General features: G+C 51.6%; 6 protein-coding genes across 6 annotated transcripts; 2 read left to right on the forward strand and 4 right to left on the reverse strand.

Moving 5' to 3' along the window:
- Positions 1–4: 4 nt before the first annotated feature.
- On the forward strand, positions 5–2,369 carry BKA58DRAFT_377276 (NUC091 domain-containing protein). The gene is made up of 4 exons (XM_046169602.1): positions 5–132; positions 195–786; positions 837–995; positions 1,314–2,369. Exons 1-4 carry the CDS (start codon positions 35–37, stop codon positions 2,310–2,312), a joined length of 1,848 nt encoding a protein of 615 aa, XP_046029283.1. The 5' UTR covers positions 5–34; the 3' UTR covers positions 2,313–2,369.
- BKA58DRAFT_377278 (S-adenosyl-L-methionine-dependent methyltransferase) lies at positions 2,348–3,949 on the reverse strand. The gene is made up of 3 exons (XM_046169603.1): positions 3,840–3,949; positions 3,547–3,769; positions 2,348–3,474 (listed from the first exon to the last, which is right to left on the reverse strand). The coding sequence occupies exons 2-3, from the start codon at positions 3,732–3,734 to the stop codon at positions 2,532–2,534; spliced, it is 1,131 nt and encodes a 376-aa protein (XP_046029284.1). The 5' UTR covers positions 3,735–3,769; positions 3,840–3,949; the 3' UTR covers positions 2,348–2,531.
- BKA58DRAFT_96194 (O-methyltransferase) lies at positions 3,920–5,455 on the forward strand. The gene is made up of 2 exons (XM_046176284.1): positions 3,920–5,160; positions 5,209–5,455. The coding sequence occupies exons 1-2, from the start codon at positions 4,104–4,106 to the stop codon at positions 5,361–5,363; spliced, it is 1,212 nt and encodes a 403-aa protein (XP_046029285.1). The 5' UTR covers positions 3,920–4,103; the 3' UTR covers positions 5,364–5,455.
- Positions 5,456–5,546: 91 nt separating this feature from the next.
- BKA58DRAFT_466138 (uncharacterized protein) lies at positions 5,547–6,520 on the reverse strand (the record flags this gene model as incomplete). The annotated part of the gene is made up of 1 exon (XM_046174995.1): positions 5,547–6,520. The coding sequence occupies exon 1, from the start codon at positions 6,459–6,461 to the stop codon at positions 5,547–5,549; it is 915 nt and encodes a 304-aa protein (XP_046029286.1). The 5' UTR covers positions 6,462–6,520.
- A 1,917-nt stretch (positions 6,521–8,437) lies between these two features.
- On the reverse strand, positions 8,438–9,957 carry BKA58DRAFT_408957 (MFS multidrug transporter; the record flags this gene model as incomplete). Its single annotated transcript, XM_046172121.1, has 5 exons — positions 8,438–8,462; positions 8,561–9,063; positions 9,094–9,466; positions 9,521–9,876; positions 9,937–9,957. The coding sequence occupies 5 exons, from the start codon at positions 9,955–9,957 to the stop codon at positions 8,438–8,440; spliced, it is 1,278 nt and encodes a 425-aa protein (XP_046029287.1).
- Positions 9,958–10,190: 233 nt separating this feature from the next.
- On the reverse strand, positions 10,191–11,765 carry BKA58DRAFT_427177 (kinase domain-containing protein; the record flags this gene model as incomplete). The annotated part of the gene is made up of 5 exons (XM_046172976.1): positions 10,191–10,535; positions 10,587–10,752; positions 10,806–11,107; positions 11,156–11,478; positions 11,512–11,765. The coding sequence occupies 5 exons, from the start codon at positions 11,763–11,765 to the stop codon at positions 10,351–10,353; spliced, it is 1,230 nt and encodes a 409-aa protein (XP_046029288.1). The 3' UTR covers positions 10,191–10,350.
- Between the last annotated feature and the right edge of the window lie 178 nt (positions 11,766–11,943).

Genomic DNA, 11,943 nt, shown 5'->3' on the forward strand with positions numbered 1-11,943 from the left:
TCCCAACTCGCCAACACCACAGGAAGCAGTCGTCATGGGTGTCCAGAAGAAAGAGCACAACCGCAAGGAGCGCGAGGGCAAGACGGGCGATGGCATGGGAAATGTCAAGACCAAGGGCACCAACTTCTACCGGTATGGCTTGCAATCTCTTTGCGCCGGTCTCGACATGCACGGATATACTGACAGTTTCGTAGTGACGCGAAAAAGGTCAAGCTCCTCAAGCGCCTCACAGATGGCAAAGCCGAGCGCAATGCCAAGGGAGACATCACCAAGGCTGCTATCTACCAGAACCGCGCAGCGCCTGTCGCCCGTGTCGAGCCCAACAGGAAGTGGTTCAACAACACGCGAGTGATATCGCAGGATGCTCTCGACAGCTTCCGCTCGGCTGTAGAGGCGCAGTCTTCAGACCCTACCACGTTCCTGATGAAGCGCAACAAGCTCCCCATGAGCTTGATCGAGACACCAGGACAGATCCCAGGCCTCAAGCAGCACGCTGCCAAGATCGCCGTCGGCAGTCAGCCCTTCTCGGAGACGTTTGGCCCCAAGGCCCAACGCAAGCGGCCGAAGCTCGACTTCAGCTCCATTGAGGATCTGGCTGGTCGCACAGGAAGCATGCACGAGACGTACGTGGAGCGACTCGAGAACGCCAAGCTGCTTTCGGGCACGTCTGGCGAGGCAGAACAAAACGAGTCCTTCGCCGACAACCCCAACGGCGAGCTTACGTCCGCGCGCGAGTTCATCTTCATGAAGGGCACATCGAAGCGTATCTGGAACGAACTGTACAAGGTAAGCAACATGTATCACCTTTCGCAAGCCGTGTCTAATGGACAATCCAGGTCATTGATTCCTCCGATGTCATTCTCCATGTCCTAGATGCCCGCGACCCTGACGGCACCCGTTGCCGCTCTGTCGAAAAATACATTCGCACCGAGGCACCTCATAAGCATCTGGTCTTTGTCCTCAACAAGGTCGATCTCGTTCCCTCTAAGGTCGCTGTAAGTTCACACCCCCTCTCTGCCCCCTACACCACACACACCCTCCTTAAGTCAAGGACCTTTTCCTATTCCATGAATACGGTTCTGTTACAAGTTGGGAAGAGCAAAAGTGGCTCGCTGGCCTAAGATCGTCTTGATCGCGGGTCGATTGGCAACCGTCTTGGTTGCCGATCAATAGAGTCACGCGTGATTTGTTTGAGTTGAGGACCGTCTCTGCACTAGCAGCTTCATGGCGGTACTCTTAGTAATATTTCGCACATTCCGTCGTCGACACACTTTATCATGTCAAGTTGATGACTACACACTGACACTTGACAGGCTGCATGGGTTCGTCATCTTAGCAAGGAATTCCCGACACTTGCTTTCCACGCTTCCATCAACAACAGTTTCGGTAAGGGTTCCTTGATCGCCCTCCTCCGCCAGTTCAGCTCTCTCCACAGCGACCGTAAACAGGTCTCCGTGGGTATGGTTGGCTACCCAAATACCGGTAAATCATCCATCATCAACACTCTCCGCAAGAAGAAGGTGTGCGTCGTTGCACCCATCGCCGGTGAAACCAAGGTGTGGCAATATATTACCTTGATGAAGCGCATCTACATGATCGACTGTCCTGGTATTGTACCACCAAACCAGAACGATACTGATCAGGATTTACTGCTCCGCGGGAGTGTACGTGTCGAGAACGTTGAGTACCCAGCACAATACATCGAAGAGGTTTTGAAGCGAGTACAACCGCGACATCTCCAGCGAACGTACGATATCAAGGACTCAGATTACAAAGGCGATGCTGTCGCATTCCTGGAATGCCTATGCCGCAAGAGCGGTCGTCTGCTGAAGGGAGGTGAAGCTGATATCGACGGCGCTGCGAAGATGGTTCTGAACGACTGGATAAGGGGAAAGCTTCCTTGGTTCACTCCCCCACCATACAAGGAGGGCGAAGAATCAGCAAGTGGACCCATCAACGCGAAGCGTGAAGGCAAGCTCGGTGAGATGAGCAAGAAGCGGAAGCGAGGCGGCGAGAGCGAGGCTACTGGTAGTGTCGCTGAGAAGGCTGGCGCCACACAAGACGAATCCGATAACGATAGCGACTTTAGTGGTTTCAGTGACGAAGACGGCCTACAGATGGATGGCGAGGACGATGTTGAGGAAGAGGTATCGGACGACGACGAAGAAGGTGGCACAACACTTGAAGCCGCCGACGATGATGAAGTAGCCGAGGATACTGGAGAAAGCGAAGACGATGAGGTGGTGGAGGAAGAGCTTGCTGCCATAACACAGGCGCTTTCCAAGGCGAAGAAGCGGCAAAAGACCACGTAGGGTCCAAAGCATAGTTAGTTTATGATTCAATGATACCCCGATATTACGATGTCCCAATCATTGAATAGTCCCTGCCTGACCTTGGTGATGACAGTTTGCGCAGTGTCTGTCCATGATTCATGATGATCTATGGGCTGCTGTTATCATATCTTCATGTCACAGGTCAATGTCACTACTCGTCTCCCTAGACTCTGGTGTTGACTTCCCTTCCATTTGCCTCTACACAGGCGGTTTCTGCGCCCACGTAACATGAAACTGAACATACGTATGTATCCTCGGATCCCTAACCTCTCTCCTCGCCAACGCAAGAATAATCTGCAAGTCTTCCGCCCTACCACCAAGCACCTGCGTATACCCCCTTAGCATATACGCCTCAAACCCCCCTTCTAGTATCATAATCTGCTCCAGCTTCCCTATCGTCCTCAGTCTCTTACTCCGCGGCCACGGGCCCATGGGTAATTTGTACACTTCGTCAGTTACGTTTATGAAGCCAGCTTCTTTCATCTGCTTCGACCACGACCTTGGTGCATCAAGCGGCGCGCCCATCCTTTCCGCAATCTCAAAATACACACGTGCTGATTCCAGATATCCTGAATTAGGCGGGATGGTATCATCGTCTGATAGTCCGCCGGGGATTGTACTGGCAAGTTGGATCCAGCCCCCTGGTTTAAGATGCGTGTATGCTTGAGCTATTAGGCGCGGCCAATCCCGCACAGCAGTCATGAGATCGCGCCCGTGGATGAAATCGAAGTGGTTGGGACGATATGTCCATTCTTCTTCTACGTCGTCGATTTCGAACGTGCAGTTTGGAGGGACGAAGGATGGTTGTGTGGCTGCTATATCCACTCCCATGACTTCTGCGTTGGGGTACTTGTCTGCCATGTCCATTGCCCAGATGCCTGTTCCCGTTCCCAGATCCAAAATGCGAGAGTTTGCGTCTGAGAAAGTAGAATCGGGGATTGGCGCTGCGAAGAGTCGGTCACGCAGGAGCAAAGTGTATTTGTGGTGTTGGAGGTCGTTGCGATCCAGTTCTTTCTCGTCAATGGGCATCCCGTAGTCGTGCTTGCCGTAGGTCGGGTATAGGCGTCCTTCTATTTCTACGCCGCGGCGCACGGAGGAGAGGATGGATGAGAGGAAGGAGGATGTGTCTGAGTCGGCGTAGCTGATGCCATGGTTAATGGATTGCCCAATGAATTGCTTGGGCACGTGACGTTATGGAGAAGTGACGGCATACCCTTCATCAGTCGATGCTTCGCTGGTGTCATCTTGCGCTTCAAGTGCATGTTCTCCATTATTGTCTTGATCGAATTCCGATGATGACCCGGCGTCGATACCCGAATCGATGGCTGCGGAATGATGCGCAGTCTCGGTTGGTGCATTGGCAGGTAGATTCTGTGCTTCGATGTCTTGTTGGTGCGACATGATTACAAACGGTTCTATCGCCAAACAGGCAATCCCTTTGTCACACTGGGGTCAGGATAGGCTAGCTGGTGAAGTGGCTGACGCAAGGATGGAGGGATCACAAACGTGGGCACAACGTGGAAAACGTCAAGGATTTGGGGTTCTGGACTTAGGCCATCATGCAGCCCGCCGCCTCGCCACCACGCGTCGCGGGTGCCACCTGCCGTGCTGTGCTGCCAACAGTTCGGCAAAAGTTCGTCCGACCGATGAGGGGCACACGTGTAGTGCGACTGGACTAGCATCCCGACAAGTCGTCGCGACAATCCGAACGCAAGGCTGGTGTTCCCCCTCTCCCAATCATCGCGATCCTCGATCTTCCCAAACCTAATCATGGCCGCCGATCCAATACCGAGCAAAGCCGCTCTCTCCCTCCTCGACAACATCGCTTCCCTCAGCGCCGGTTTCAAAAATGGCGAAAGTGGCGCAAGAGAAGGATTGCTGGATGCATGTCGCAGCCTCATTGCAGAAGTCAGTCACCCATCAGAAAACATGCTGCAACTACTCTGGGCGCAACCCGCACACCTGTCCACCCTCTGGATGGCCGTCGAGGTAAAACTCTTCCAAGCCATGCGCTCCATCCCGGAGACTGGAGCCAGCAGCCTAGAAATCGCAAGCAAATGCGACAAAAACGTCGATCCCGTCATCGTCGCACGCATGCTCCGGCACCTCGCCGCCATGGGCACAGTGCGCGAGGCAGGCCCTGATACCTTTGCCAATACACCCACCTCCAGTGCCTTCGCTGAGCAATCATACCAAGACTCCATTTTGTACATTGCCGAAGACTTCCAGCCCGTGCACCACTCTATGAAATCATACTTCGAACAGAGGAATTGGAAATGTCCTGAGAGCGGACTTGATGCGCCATTTCAGCATAATTACAATTGCAAAGGGAGTCATTACTTTGAGTACTTTCAGCAGAATCCCGAAATGGGGCGGAGGTTTGCTAGCATGATGGGTTCGTGGAGTAAGGGGCGGCCGAGGTGGTTTGATGGGGGGTATTATCCTGTGAAGGAGAGATTGATTGAGGGGGCGGAGGGGAAGAAGCCGTTTTTGGTTGATGTTGGGGGTGGATCGGGACATGATATCGAAGGTCTGCGAGAGGCGTTTGAAGGTCAATTGCCGGGTGAGCTGGTATTGCAGGATCGACCTGAAATCGTTGAGCTGGCGAAACTTGGACCTGGTGCTGAAGCGATGCCACACGACTTCATGACTGAGCAGCCTGTTAAGGGTGCAAGGGCGTATTATCTGCACTCCATCATTCAGGATTGGAATGACGAGGTTAATACGCAAATTCTCAAGGCGATCGTGCCGGCTATGAAGAAGGGGTATTCCAAGATTCTGATTAACGATTTTGTCCTGCCGGATCAAGGCGCGCATTGGGCGCAGAGTAAGTTCCTCACGTGTTCTGGTGCGATGGATCGCTAATGTGTCGTAGCATGTCTGGACTGGGAGCTCATGGCTAGTCTTGGGGCTAGACATCGTACGGAAGAGGAGCACCGCAAGATGTATGAAGGTGCGGGGCTGAAGATGACGGGCGTTTGGCGGCATCCGCATAGTCTGGACTCGTTGATTGAGCTTGAGCTGGCGTGAGGAGGTTTCGAGACCACAGCACGGTCGCGACTCATCATTTATGAAAAACAACTTCTATTACCTAGTACCCGCGGTAACGACCATGACGGACGAATCATAATGGTCACAATTCCTCGCATCCGGCGTTGTAAGCTCTGACTTATTTTTCGTCTATCGAAAGAGCTAGACTTCATGGACCCGACGTTACTCTCCAGAATCTAATATCGCTTCAACTACGTCATACGCCTCCTTAACCACGGCCCTAGTCTCTTCGTCCAACCTACTCTCATCCATGCTCAGATCCCACAGCCTCTTCTCCCACAACCCCCACCGCTCTGGTGTCAACCCGTCATCCTTCGGCCACAGTTCTGATACGTCATCGTCCAACGCCGCCGCGAAATGCTTTCGCAGCTCTTTATGATCTTGATTCCACAGTGCCCAGCCTCCATCGCGCAGCCATATCGCCGCGACCCGAATATCCAGCGCCCGTACCTGCTCGAGCGGTATACTGTGTAGGTTCGATTCAAGCTGCGGGGGTGCATCGTGTTCTCGTTCGAGTCCATCGCGACACGCGTAAAACACCGTCATAGGGTAGCCCATACCTGTCTTTCGGTCATGCTTCATCAGAGTAGCTGAGAAGATACACATCCGGAGGTACAGTTGATCGCCACTAATGCTCATCTTGCTACCAACTGGATCGCCTTCGATGCCTGGATCGCGTATGCCGTCCCAGTTACGTTGTTCGTGGAGAGTATCATGCGTATCCCACCGATACATATCAAAGCCGGGTAACTTTGACCAGTGTAGTCGCCCGTCATCTTCAGTGTCACGGCATAGCCGTAGGACTCTGGGTTTAGTAGGTGGTTGCGCGCGAATGGCGTCCAGAAGTGCCAGATGAGAGTCGTATGGCGGAGGACAAAATACGACAGCATTGAAGAAGGCGTCCCAGAGCTCCCATTTTGCTTGATCAGCATCGTAGCTTGCGGCGATGGTATCGATAATCTTTTCCACCCTGTTCTCAAACAGCGCCGAGTATCCGATCGACTTTATAGCTTCTTGAATAAGCGGAAAGAATCGATTTGGAGGGGTGGTGCCTGGAATATCGAGGATGGTCGTCATTCTGGAAGTAGTGCGAAGTGCAGGTTGGATGAATTTACTATTGGGTCGCAACACTAGATGGTTTTCTGCTGATAGCTTCGATTGAAATGTTTTAGTCGATGGCAAGAGTGCATCCACCGTCGGGTAAACATTTCACAGTATCTGGGCATCCAGGCAGCTACAGGCACGTGACTTGGTGGAAACATGGTCGCGCTACCCGGTACCGCTTGAGAACCAGAATAGGCGAGTGGCGCGAACGAAATTCGGTTCGCGAAAAAAGTTATGACGAGGTTGCGATAGCTGAGAGTCAATAGCACTCAGTACCTGGGTATCGTATGCGCCGGGAAAGATGAGGGCTGCATACCTAGGTTGTGGGTGCTTGCTGGCCTAGTCACTTTACTGCCCAGCGACTTCTACCCGGAAGCATGATGAACCCTCTTTCTTCATCTAGAAATGGCTCAGGAGATTCATTATGGCTTCTAAATCCCATACGCCCTCTGAATATGTCAACGCAGAGCAGCATCCATATCAAAAACGGCAAAGTTAATCCCGATTGCCACCTCGCCTGTCCTACAGCGAGCTTCCAGTCCGCATAGACTGATCATGTAACTTATCACAGGTTTTGTATATCACTTAAGCTCTCATCGGTTGTCATGGGCTTTATGCTTACGCGCTGCAGATCATGCTGTGCTACTGCTCGCGGTAAGGGGGCAATTCAACGAAGCAGTGTCACTTGCCACGCGTATATGGAAGCACAAGACGACTCCGATAATTCTCATTACCGATGAATATTTGGCCTCTGCCGGCCTGATTCGCGGCGTTTGATATGCGGTTTCGTAGCCCGGGGACATGACAGTCGACATTCTGGACATCTAGACTGCGGTTCACTGTATGTGTGCACAACTAACATCTTCCAGGCAAATGCGCTGTATTTTATTCATTCCTTAGTCCTTTAACGGTCAAGAAGGGCCTCATATTGTCGGATGTTGTGTTCGAAAGAGGTCAGGAATCTCGAAAATCCAGAATGTGCTCACGTCCTTATACGCCCGTCGCCCCATCCACCTTGACGTAGCCACTAAAACATCGCAACATATGCAGCATCTGATCAATTGACGTTTTCAAACTGGAGAAATCCAACAACGCGGCCATCTGACGTAAGACTGCACACTAGACATGACTATCGCTAAGTGAGCCAGAAAAGCATAAAGAGCGGTGCAACGCAGCCATGTTCGACACTACACAAATAATTAACAGCAGTACAAAAGACCTTTTTTCAGCCTCCATACCACCCAACATGCAACTTACGTCCCTCTTCTTCTCCATCCTCGTTACCATGGCAGCCGCCGCTCCGGTCGCAGAGCCTCAGAGCCTTGGTGTCCCCGATGGTGGAAGCCGTCTTGCCCGCGCCGCTGATCCCGTAATCCGACTGAACGATCCCGGCCGCCGTCCTCCAGCCATTCGAGACGCTGAGCCTCAATTCATTGGCGAAAACAACCATGAAGATTCAGCTATCGCAAAGAGAGCCCCCGTTCCATTTGGAGTGGCTGAGCCCCGCGCAAATCGACCAAAATGCGGCGACCGCTGCCCTCCTTAGATGCACGACACCAAAATTCAGGTAAGCAGTCCAGATGGTACAAACCCAATGAAAGAGGCTCATCATCCTATAGATTGGAGCAGAGCTGTACTGAGAAGTTGACAGCTGGATCCAGAAGGACTGAGATTAGTTGAAGGCTCGGAGAGTCGGCTGTACTTCATTGGATACGTTGGTTTGTAAGAGATCTAGGTATTTATGTGGCGCGGATATACTGTCGTTACATCGGATTATTTACGCTGGTAGTCATGGATAACTCAGAGAGAAAATGATAACATGTGCCTATCGCACCAGATCTGAGTGGGGTAGAAGCGTGACGGTCTGAACATGTGGACGTGATTCGTTGGCCTAGTGCGGGTCACTTGTATAGCGTATGTTTGGGTACCTGTGACCACATTACAGCGCTTTAGAAGTCGCCGATGTTCATGTATCTATAGTAGAGATGTATACCGGATCGATACACTACACGTTAACGTCACATATCTCTTCCTTTTCGGCCTCTTCCAACTCCACGGTCCACAAGTGATACTTTGGCTTCGCTCTCATCCCCGGACCAAAACGAAAGAACAGCCACGACACGGGCGCCATAATCAAAGCGACAAAACACAGCGTACTGGTAGCCCACGGCGTCCTCATCTTGATATACATCTGACGCGCAAACTGCGGAAACGCAGACGTGAACAAAGACCGCATCACGGCGTTAGCAGCCAGTGCACTTGCGGAGAAACGCCCATAGCAGTCGGTCAGATATGCGTTAGTCCCCAGAAAAAGCATGACGAAGCCGATACCAAATGGTATGCCAGCAAGAATGCATACAATCCAGTGGTTTGGCGGATTTGCCGTCCATCCGAACCAGAAAGGTGCCACGGGGATGAACCACGCTATGATGATGAGATGCGGGAGTGGCGCCTCTGGCTTCGGGCCACTAAGCCTCTTGAACCATATGCCGTGAATATTGTTGATGCATGGTGAGCTCGCTGTCGCAATCGCCATACCGAGTCCAATGCCCAGGAAGGATAGACCTGCAATGCCCTCACCTTAATGACGCGTCTGCCGGAAGACTAGTGGGTAGGCGGTGAAGTCCAGATACAGGATACCCCAAACGAATGCTGAGTAAAGGCCGAGCACGAATAAAATGGGCTCTGTGAAGAGCATGAGCCAGGGTCGTGTTAGGCTAGTGGCGTATTGGTCTTTGGAGGATCGTCGTGGAGACTTTCTGCCGGTCTTTGCCAACTTACTTTGGAGAAGAGTTGTTGTATATGTCTCGGGAAGGAAGAAGAGCATGGCGGTATACACAATCGCGGCAACGATAGTCACAACCCAATAGAGCCATCTCCAATTCAACTGCTGCGAGATAAATCCTCCTGCCACCGGCCCTAGGACTGGACCGAGGGAACTACTCGTCGTGAAGAGTGCGAATGGAACCGAACGATGGCTTTAGGGCCAGATATCTGCTGAGCATCCGCCGCTGTTGGTCACAACAGGCGACCCGAAGAAACCACTGAGGAACCGAAGTGTCAAAAGAGCGGCGAGATTGGGCGATAGCGCACAGCCGATGTTGAAGCAGAAGAACAGGAACATGGTGATGCGGAAGACAATCTCTCTTCCTACTGCTTCTGAGAGCGGTGCGAACAACATGGGGCCTGAGGCAAATCCGACTAGAGACGTAGTTACTCCTGATGTTGCTACGGTCGTGAAACACGCGAATGTCCTGGTCACACCAAAAATTGTTGCAGCGTGGATACCCGAGCAGAAGGTGATGTTCGTAGTCATGAAGACGATGACTATTGTCGCCATCCATTTCCTTCGGACGGGCCAGTTGAACGGGTGCTCCTTAGGGTCGAGCTTGATCGTTTAGTACTGCCTTCTCGTTCGGTTCATGACTGAAAAAATGGGGTCTCGAACGTCCTTGGCGTCTGGCTGCATGGCGGACGACGAAGCATGATATCAGGTGTGATTAGATAAGAAATTGACAAAGTTACACGCTGTCATATCTTCATTTATGGGTGAGGATCACGAACAGAACGCAGCTGGAGCATGGCGGAGCTGTCAGGGCGTAGGGCGTAAGGTCGAATAGCCGACTGACATGAACGGAATTACTGCATCTACTGAGGCAGCCATAACAACCACTCCCCTGCTGCTTGACGCGCAGTGGCATCTCTTTGCGCTCATGCTGCGATTGTACGGATGCTGTGCTTTGTTTAGTGCACGAAGGTCAGACTGGTTCAATATCTGATGAAAAGCGAAGTCTAGTCCAACTTTCGCTATGAGATGCCGTGTTCAACATCAAAGGGCTCCACACCACGCTGCTCTTCCGATTTACAAGTTCTCTCTCATCCAAGGATGCTCAAGTAACTCCTTCGCGGTCCATCGATCCTCAGGCCTCCACTGCAACATGCACCTCACAAACTGCAAGAACTCTTTTTTCTTCTCTCCATCTAGATTCTCTTCCGATCCCTCTAATGTTAAGCCTTGCGGTATGTTAATCTCGGCGATCCAATTCCCTAATGAGATTTCGGTCAGCTTCAGACAATACTTTGGGAGCGCAGTCTCACCTTCATCATCGAAGAATTCCTTACTCCGCGCACCTCTCTCTAGCATATCCTTCGGTGGCGGACCGAGCATTGCGACTAATTCCGCGAGATGAGCTTTGGTCAGGTATCGCTTTTCGGTTGAATCGATGCCGTAGAAGAGGTGTTTATCCTCATACAGGTCCCAAATCTGTGCACCTTGGTCAATTTCTGATTTCGCCTTAGACATGAGACGGTACATACCATCGCTCCAACATTCCAGATATCAGCTGGATAACTCCATTGAGTCTTCAGCATCACCTCTGGACATCGGTAAACATTAGGTTGCGCGTCATGGATCTGAGGTTTGTCGCAGCGAATTGCAGAGCCGAAGTCTCCAAGTACAACGCGACCGTACTCTTTCGGTAATCCAAACTGGCGTGTCGCATAGATTGGCTTGCCGTCTACCACTTTTCGAGGCGAGGGACATGTCATTTCGGCGTCAACAAAGGCTCTCAATATGCCCTGATCTTCGATTTCTATGAGGATGTTGTCGGCTTTTATATCTGCATTCTTGTCAACAGAATTGCGGGAAGACATGTGTTAGTCCGTACCTGTATGTATGATCTTCGCTTCCGTGTGAAGGTAATCGAGTGCGAGGAAAACTTGCGACAACCCAGCTCTTAGCAGCTCGTCCGTGAAGCGGTGCGCCGGGTTCCTGTTCAAGAGATCCTTGAAACTATCCCACATGGGTTTCTGGACAAGACATCGATGATCGCCACCTTGTCGGGGAATGGTAAACAAGTCGAGGGCTGTCCGGACGTGATTGTATCCTGGATGCGAGGCATTGCCTTTGCTTACGGTATTGTACATGTTGTACTCATCCTCGTCCATTCCCTCTCTTGTGAAGACTTTCAAGGTCGCATAGGTATGGCGGCTGGCTTGCTGTTAGTATGTATGGCATAATTGCCGAATACTAACTTGCTGTAGATCACGGGCCAGCCAAACTGTCGACGTAACACCGAAACCAAGTTTGCCTACTACTTGGTACTTCGACACGAAAACGTCTCCTATGTTGACAGGATAGTAGACGCCCCTATGAAACTCCTCAAGCTGTTCTTCCTCAAACAACATTGCGTCGCTGACGACTTCAAAACCAGAAGTCGGAAATTTGATTTGGGGCCATGGTTGCCTTCGAAAGAGCGACTTCGCGAGCTTGAACATAGATAAACCTTAAGAGAGCGAATTCTAATAGCTCTTGATAGATTTGACGTGAACGACTTTCAGTAGCAGGTGGGGGTGGTTGATATTCAGATTGGGATGGCGGACACAAAGGCATGGGCTTAGTAGACCTCGGAAGTGCCCGTGCGCCTGATGAGGCAGCCATTAACATGTAAGCCAA

Source organism: Alternaria rosae (assembly GCF_020736505.1).
Source record: "Alternaria rosae strain MPI-PUGE-AT-0040 chromosome Unknown BKA58scaffold_2, whole genome shotgun sequence".
Lineage (NCBI taxonomy): Eukaryota > Fungi > Ascomycota > Dothideomycetes > Pleosporales > Pleosporaceae > Alternaria > Alternaria rosae.

Coding starts and splice junctions, on each gene's coding strand:
- BKA58DRAFT_96194 (XM_046176284.1), top strand. CDS start 4,104: ATGGCCGCCGATCCAATACCGAGCAAAGCCGCTCTCTCCCTCCTCGAC. Junction 5,161..5,208: donor AGGCGCGCATTGGGCGCAGA/GTAAGTTCCTCA, acceptor AATGTGTCGTAG/CATGTCTGGACTGGGAGCTC.
- BKA58DRAFT_377276 (XM_046169602.1), top strand. CDS start 35: ATGGGTGTCCAGAAGAAAGAGCACAACCGCAAGGAGCGCGAGGGCAAG. Junction 133..194: donor AAGGGCACCAACTTCTACCG/GTATGGCTTGCA, acceptor ACAGTTTCGTAG/TGACGCGAAAAAGGTCAAGC. Junction 996..1,313: donor TCGTTCCCTCTAAGGTCGCT/GTAAGTTCACAC, acceptor GACACTTGACAG/GCTGCATGGGTTCGTCATCT.
- BKA58DRAFT_377278 (XM_046169603.1), bottom strand. CDS start 3,734: ATGTCGCACCAACAAGACATCGAAGCACAGAATCTACCTGCCAATGCA. Junction 3,475..3,546: donor GAAGCATCGACTGATGAAGG/GTATGCCGTCAC, acceptor CCATGGCATCAG/CTACGCCGACTCAGACACAT.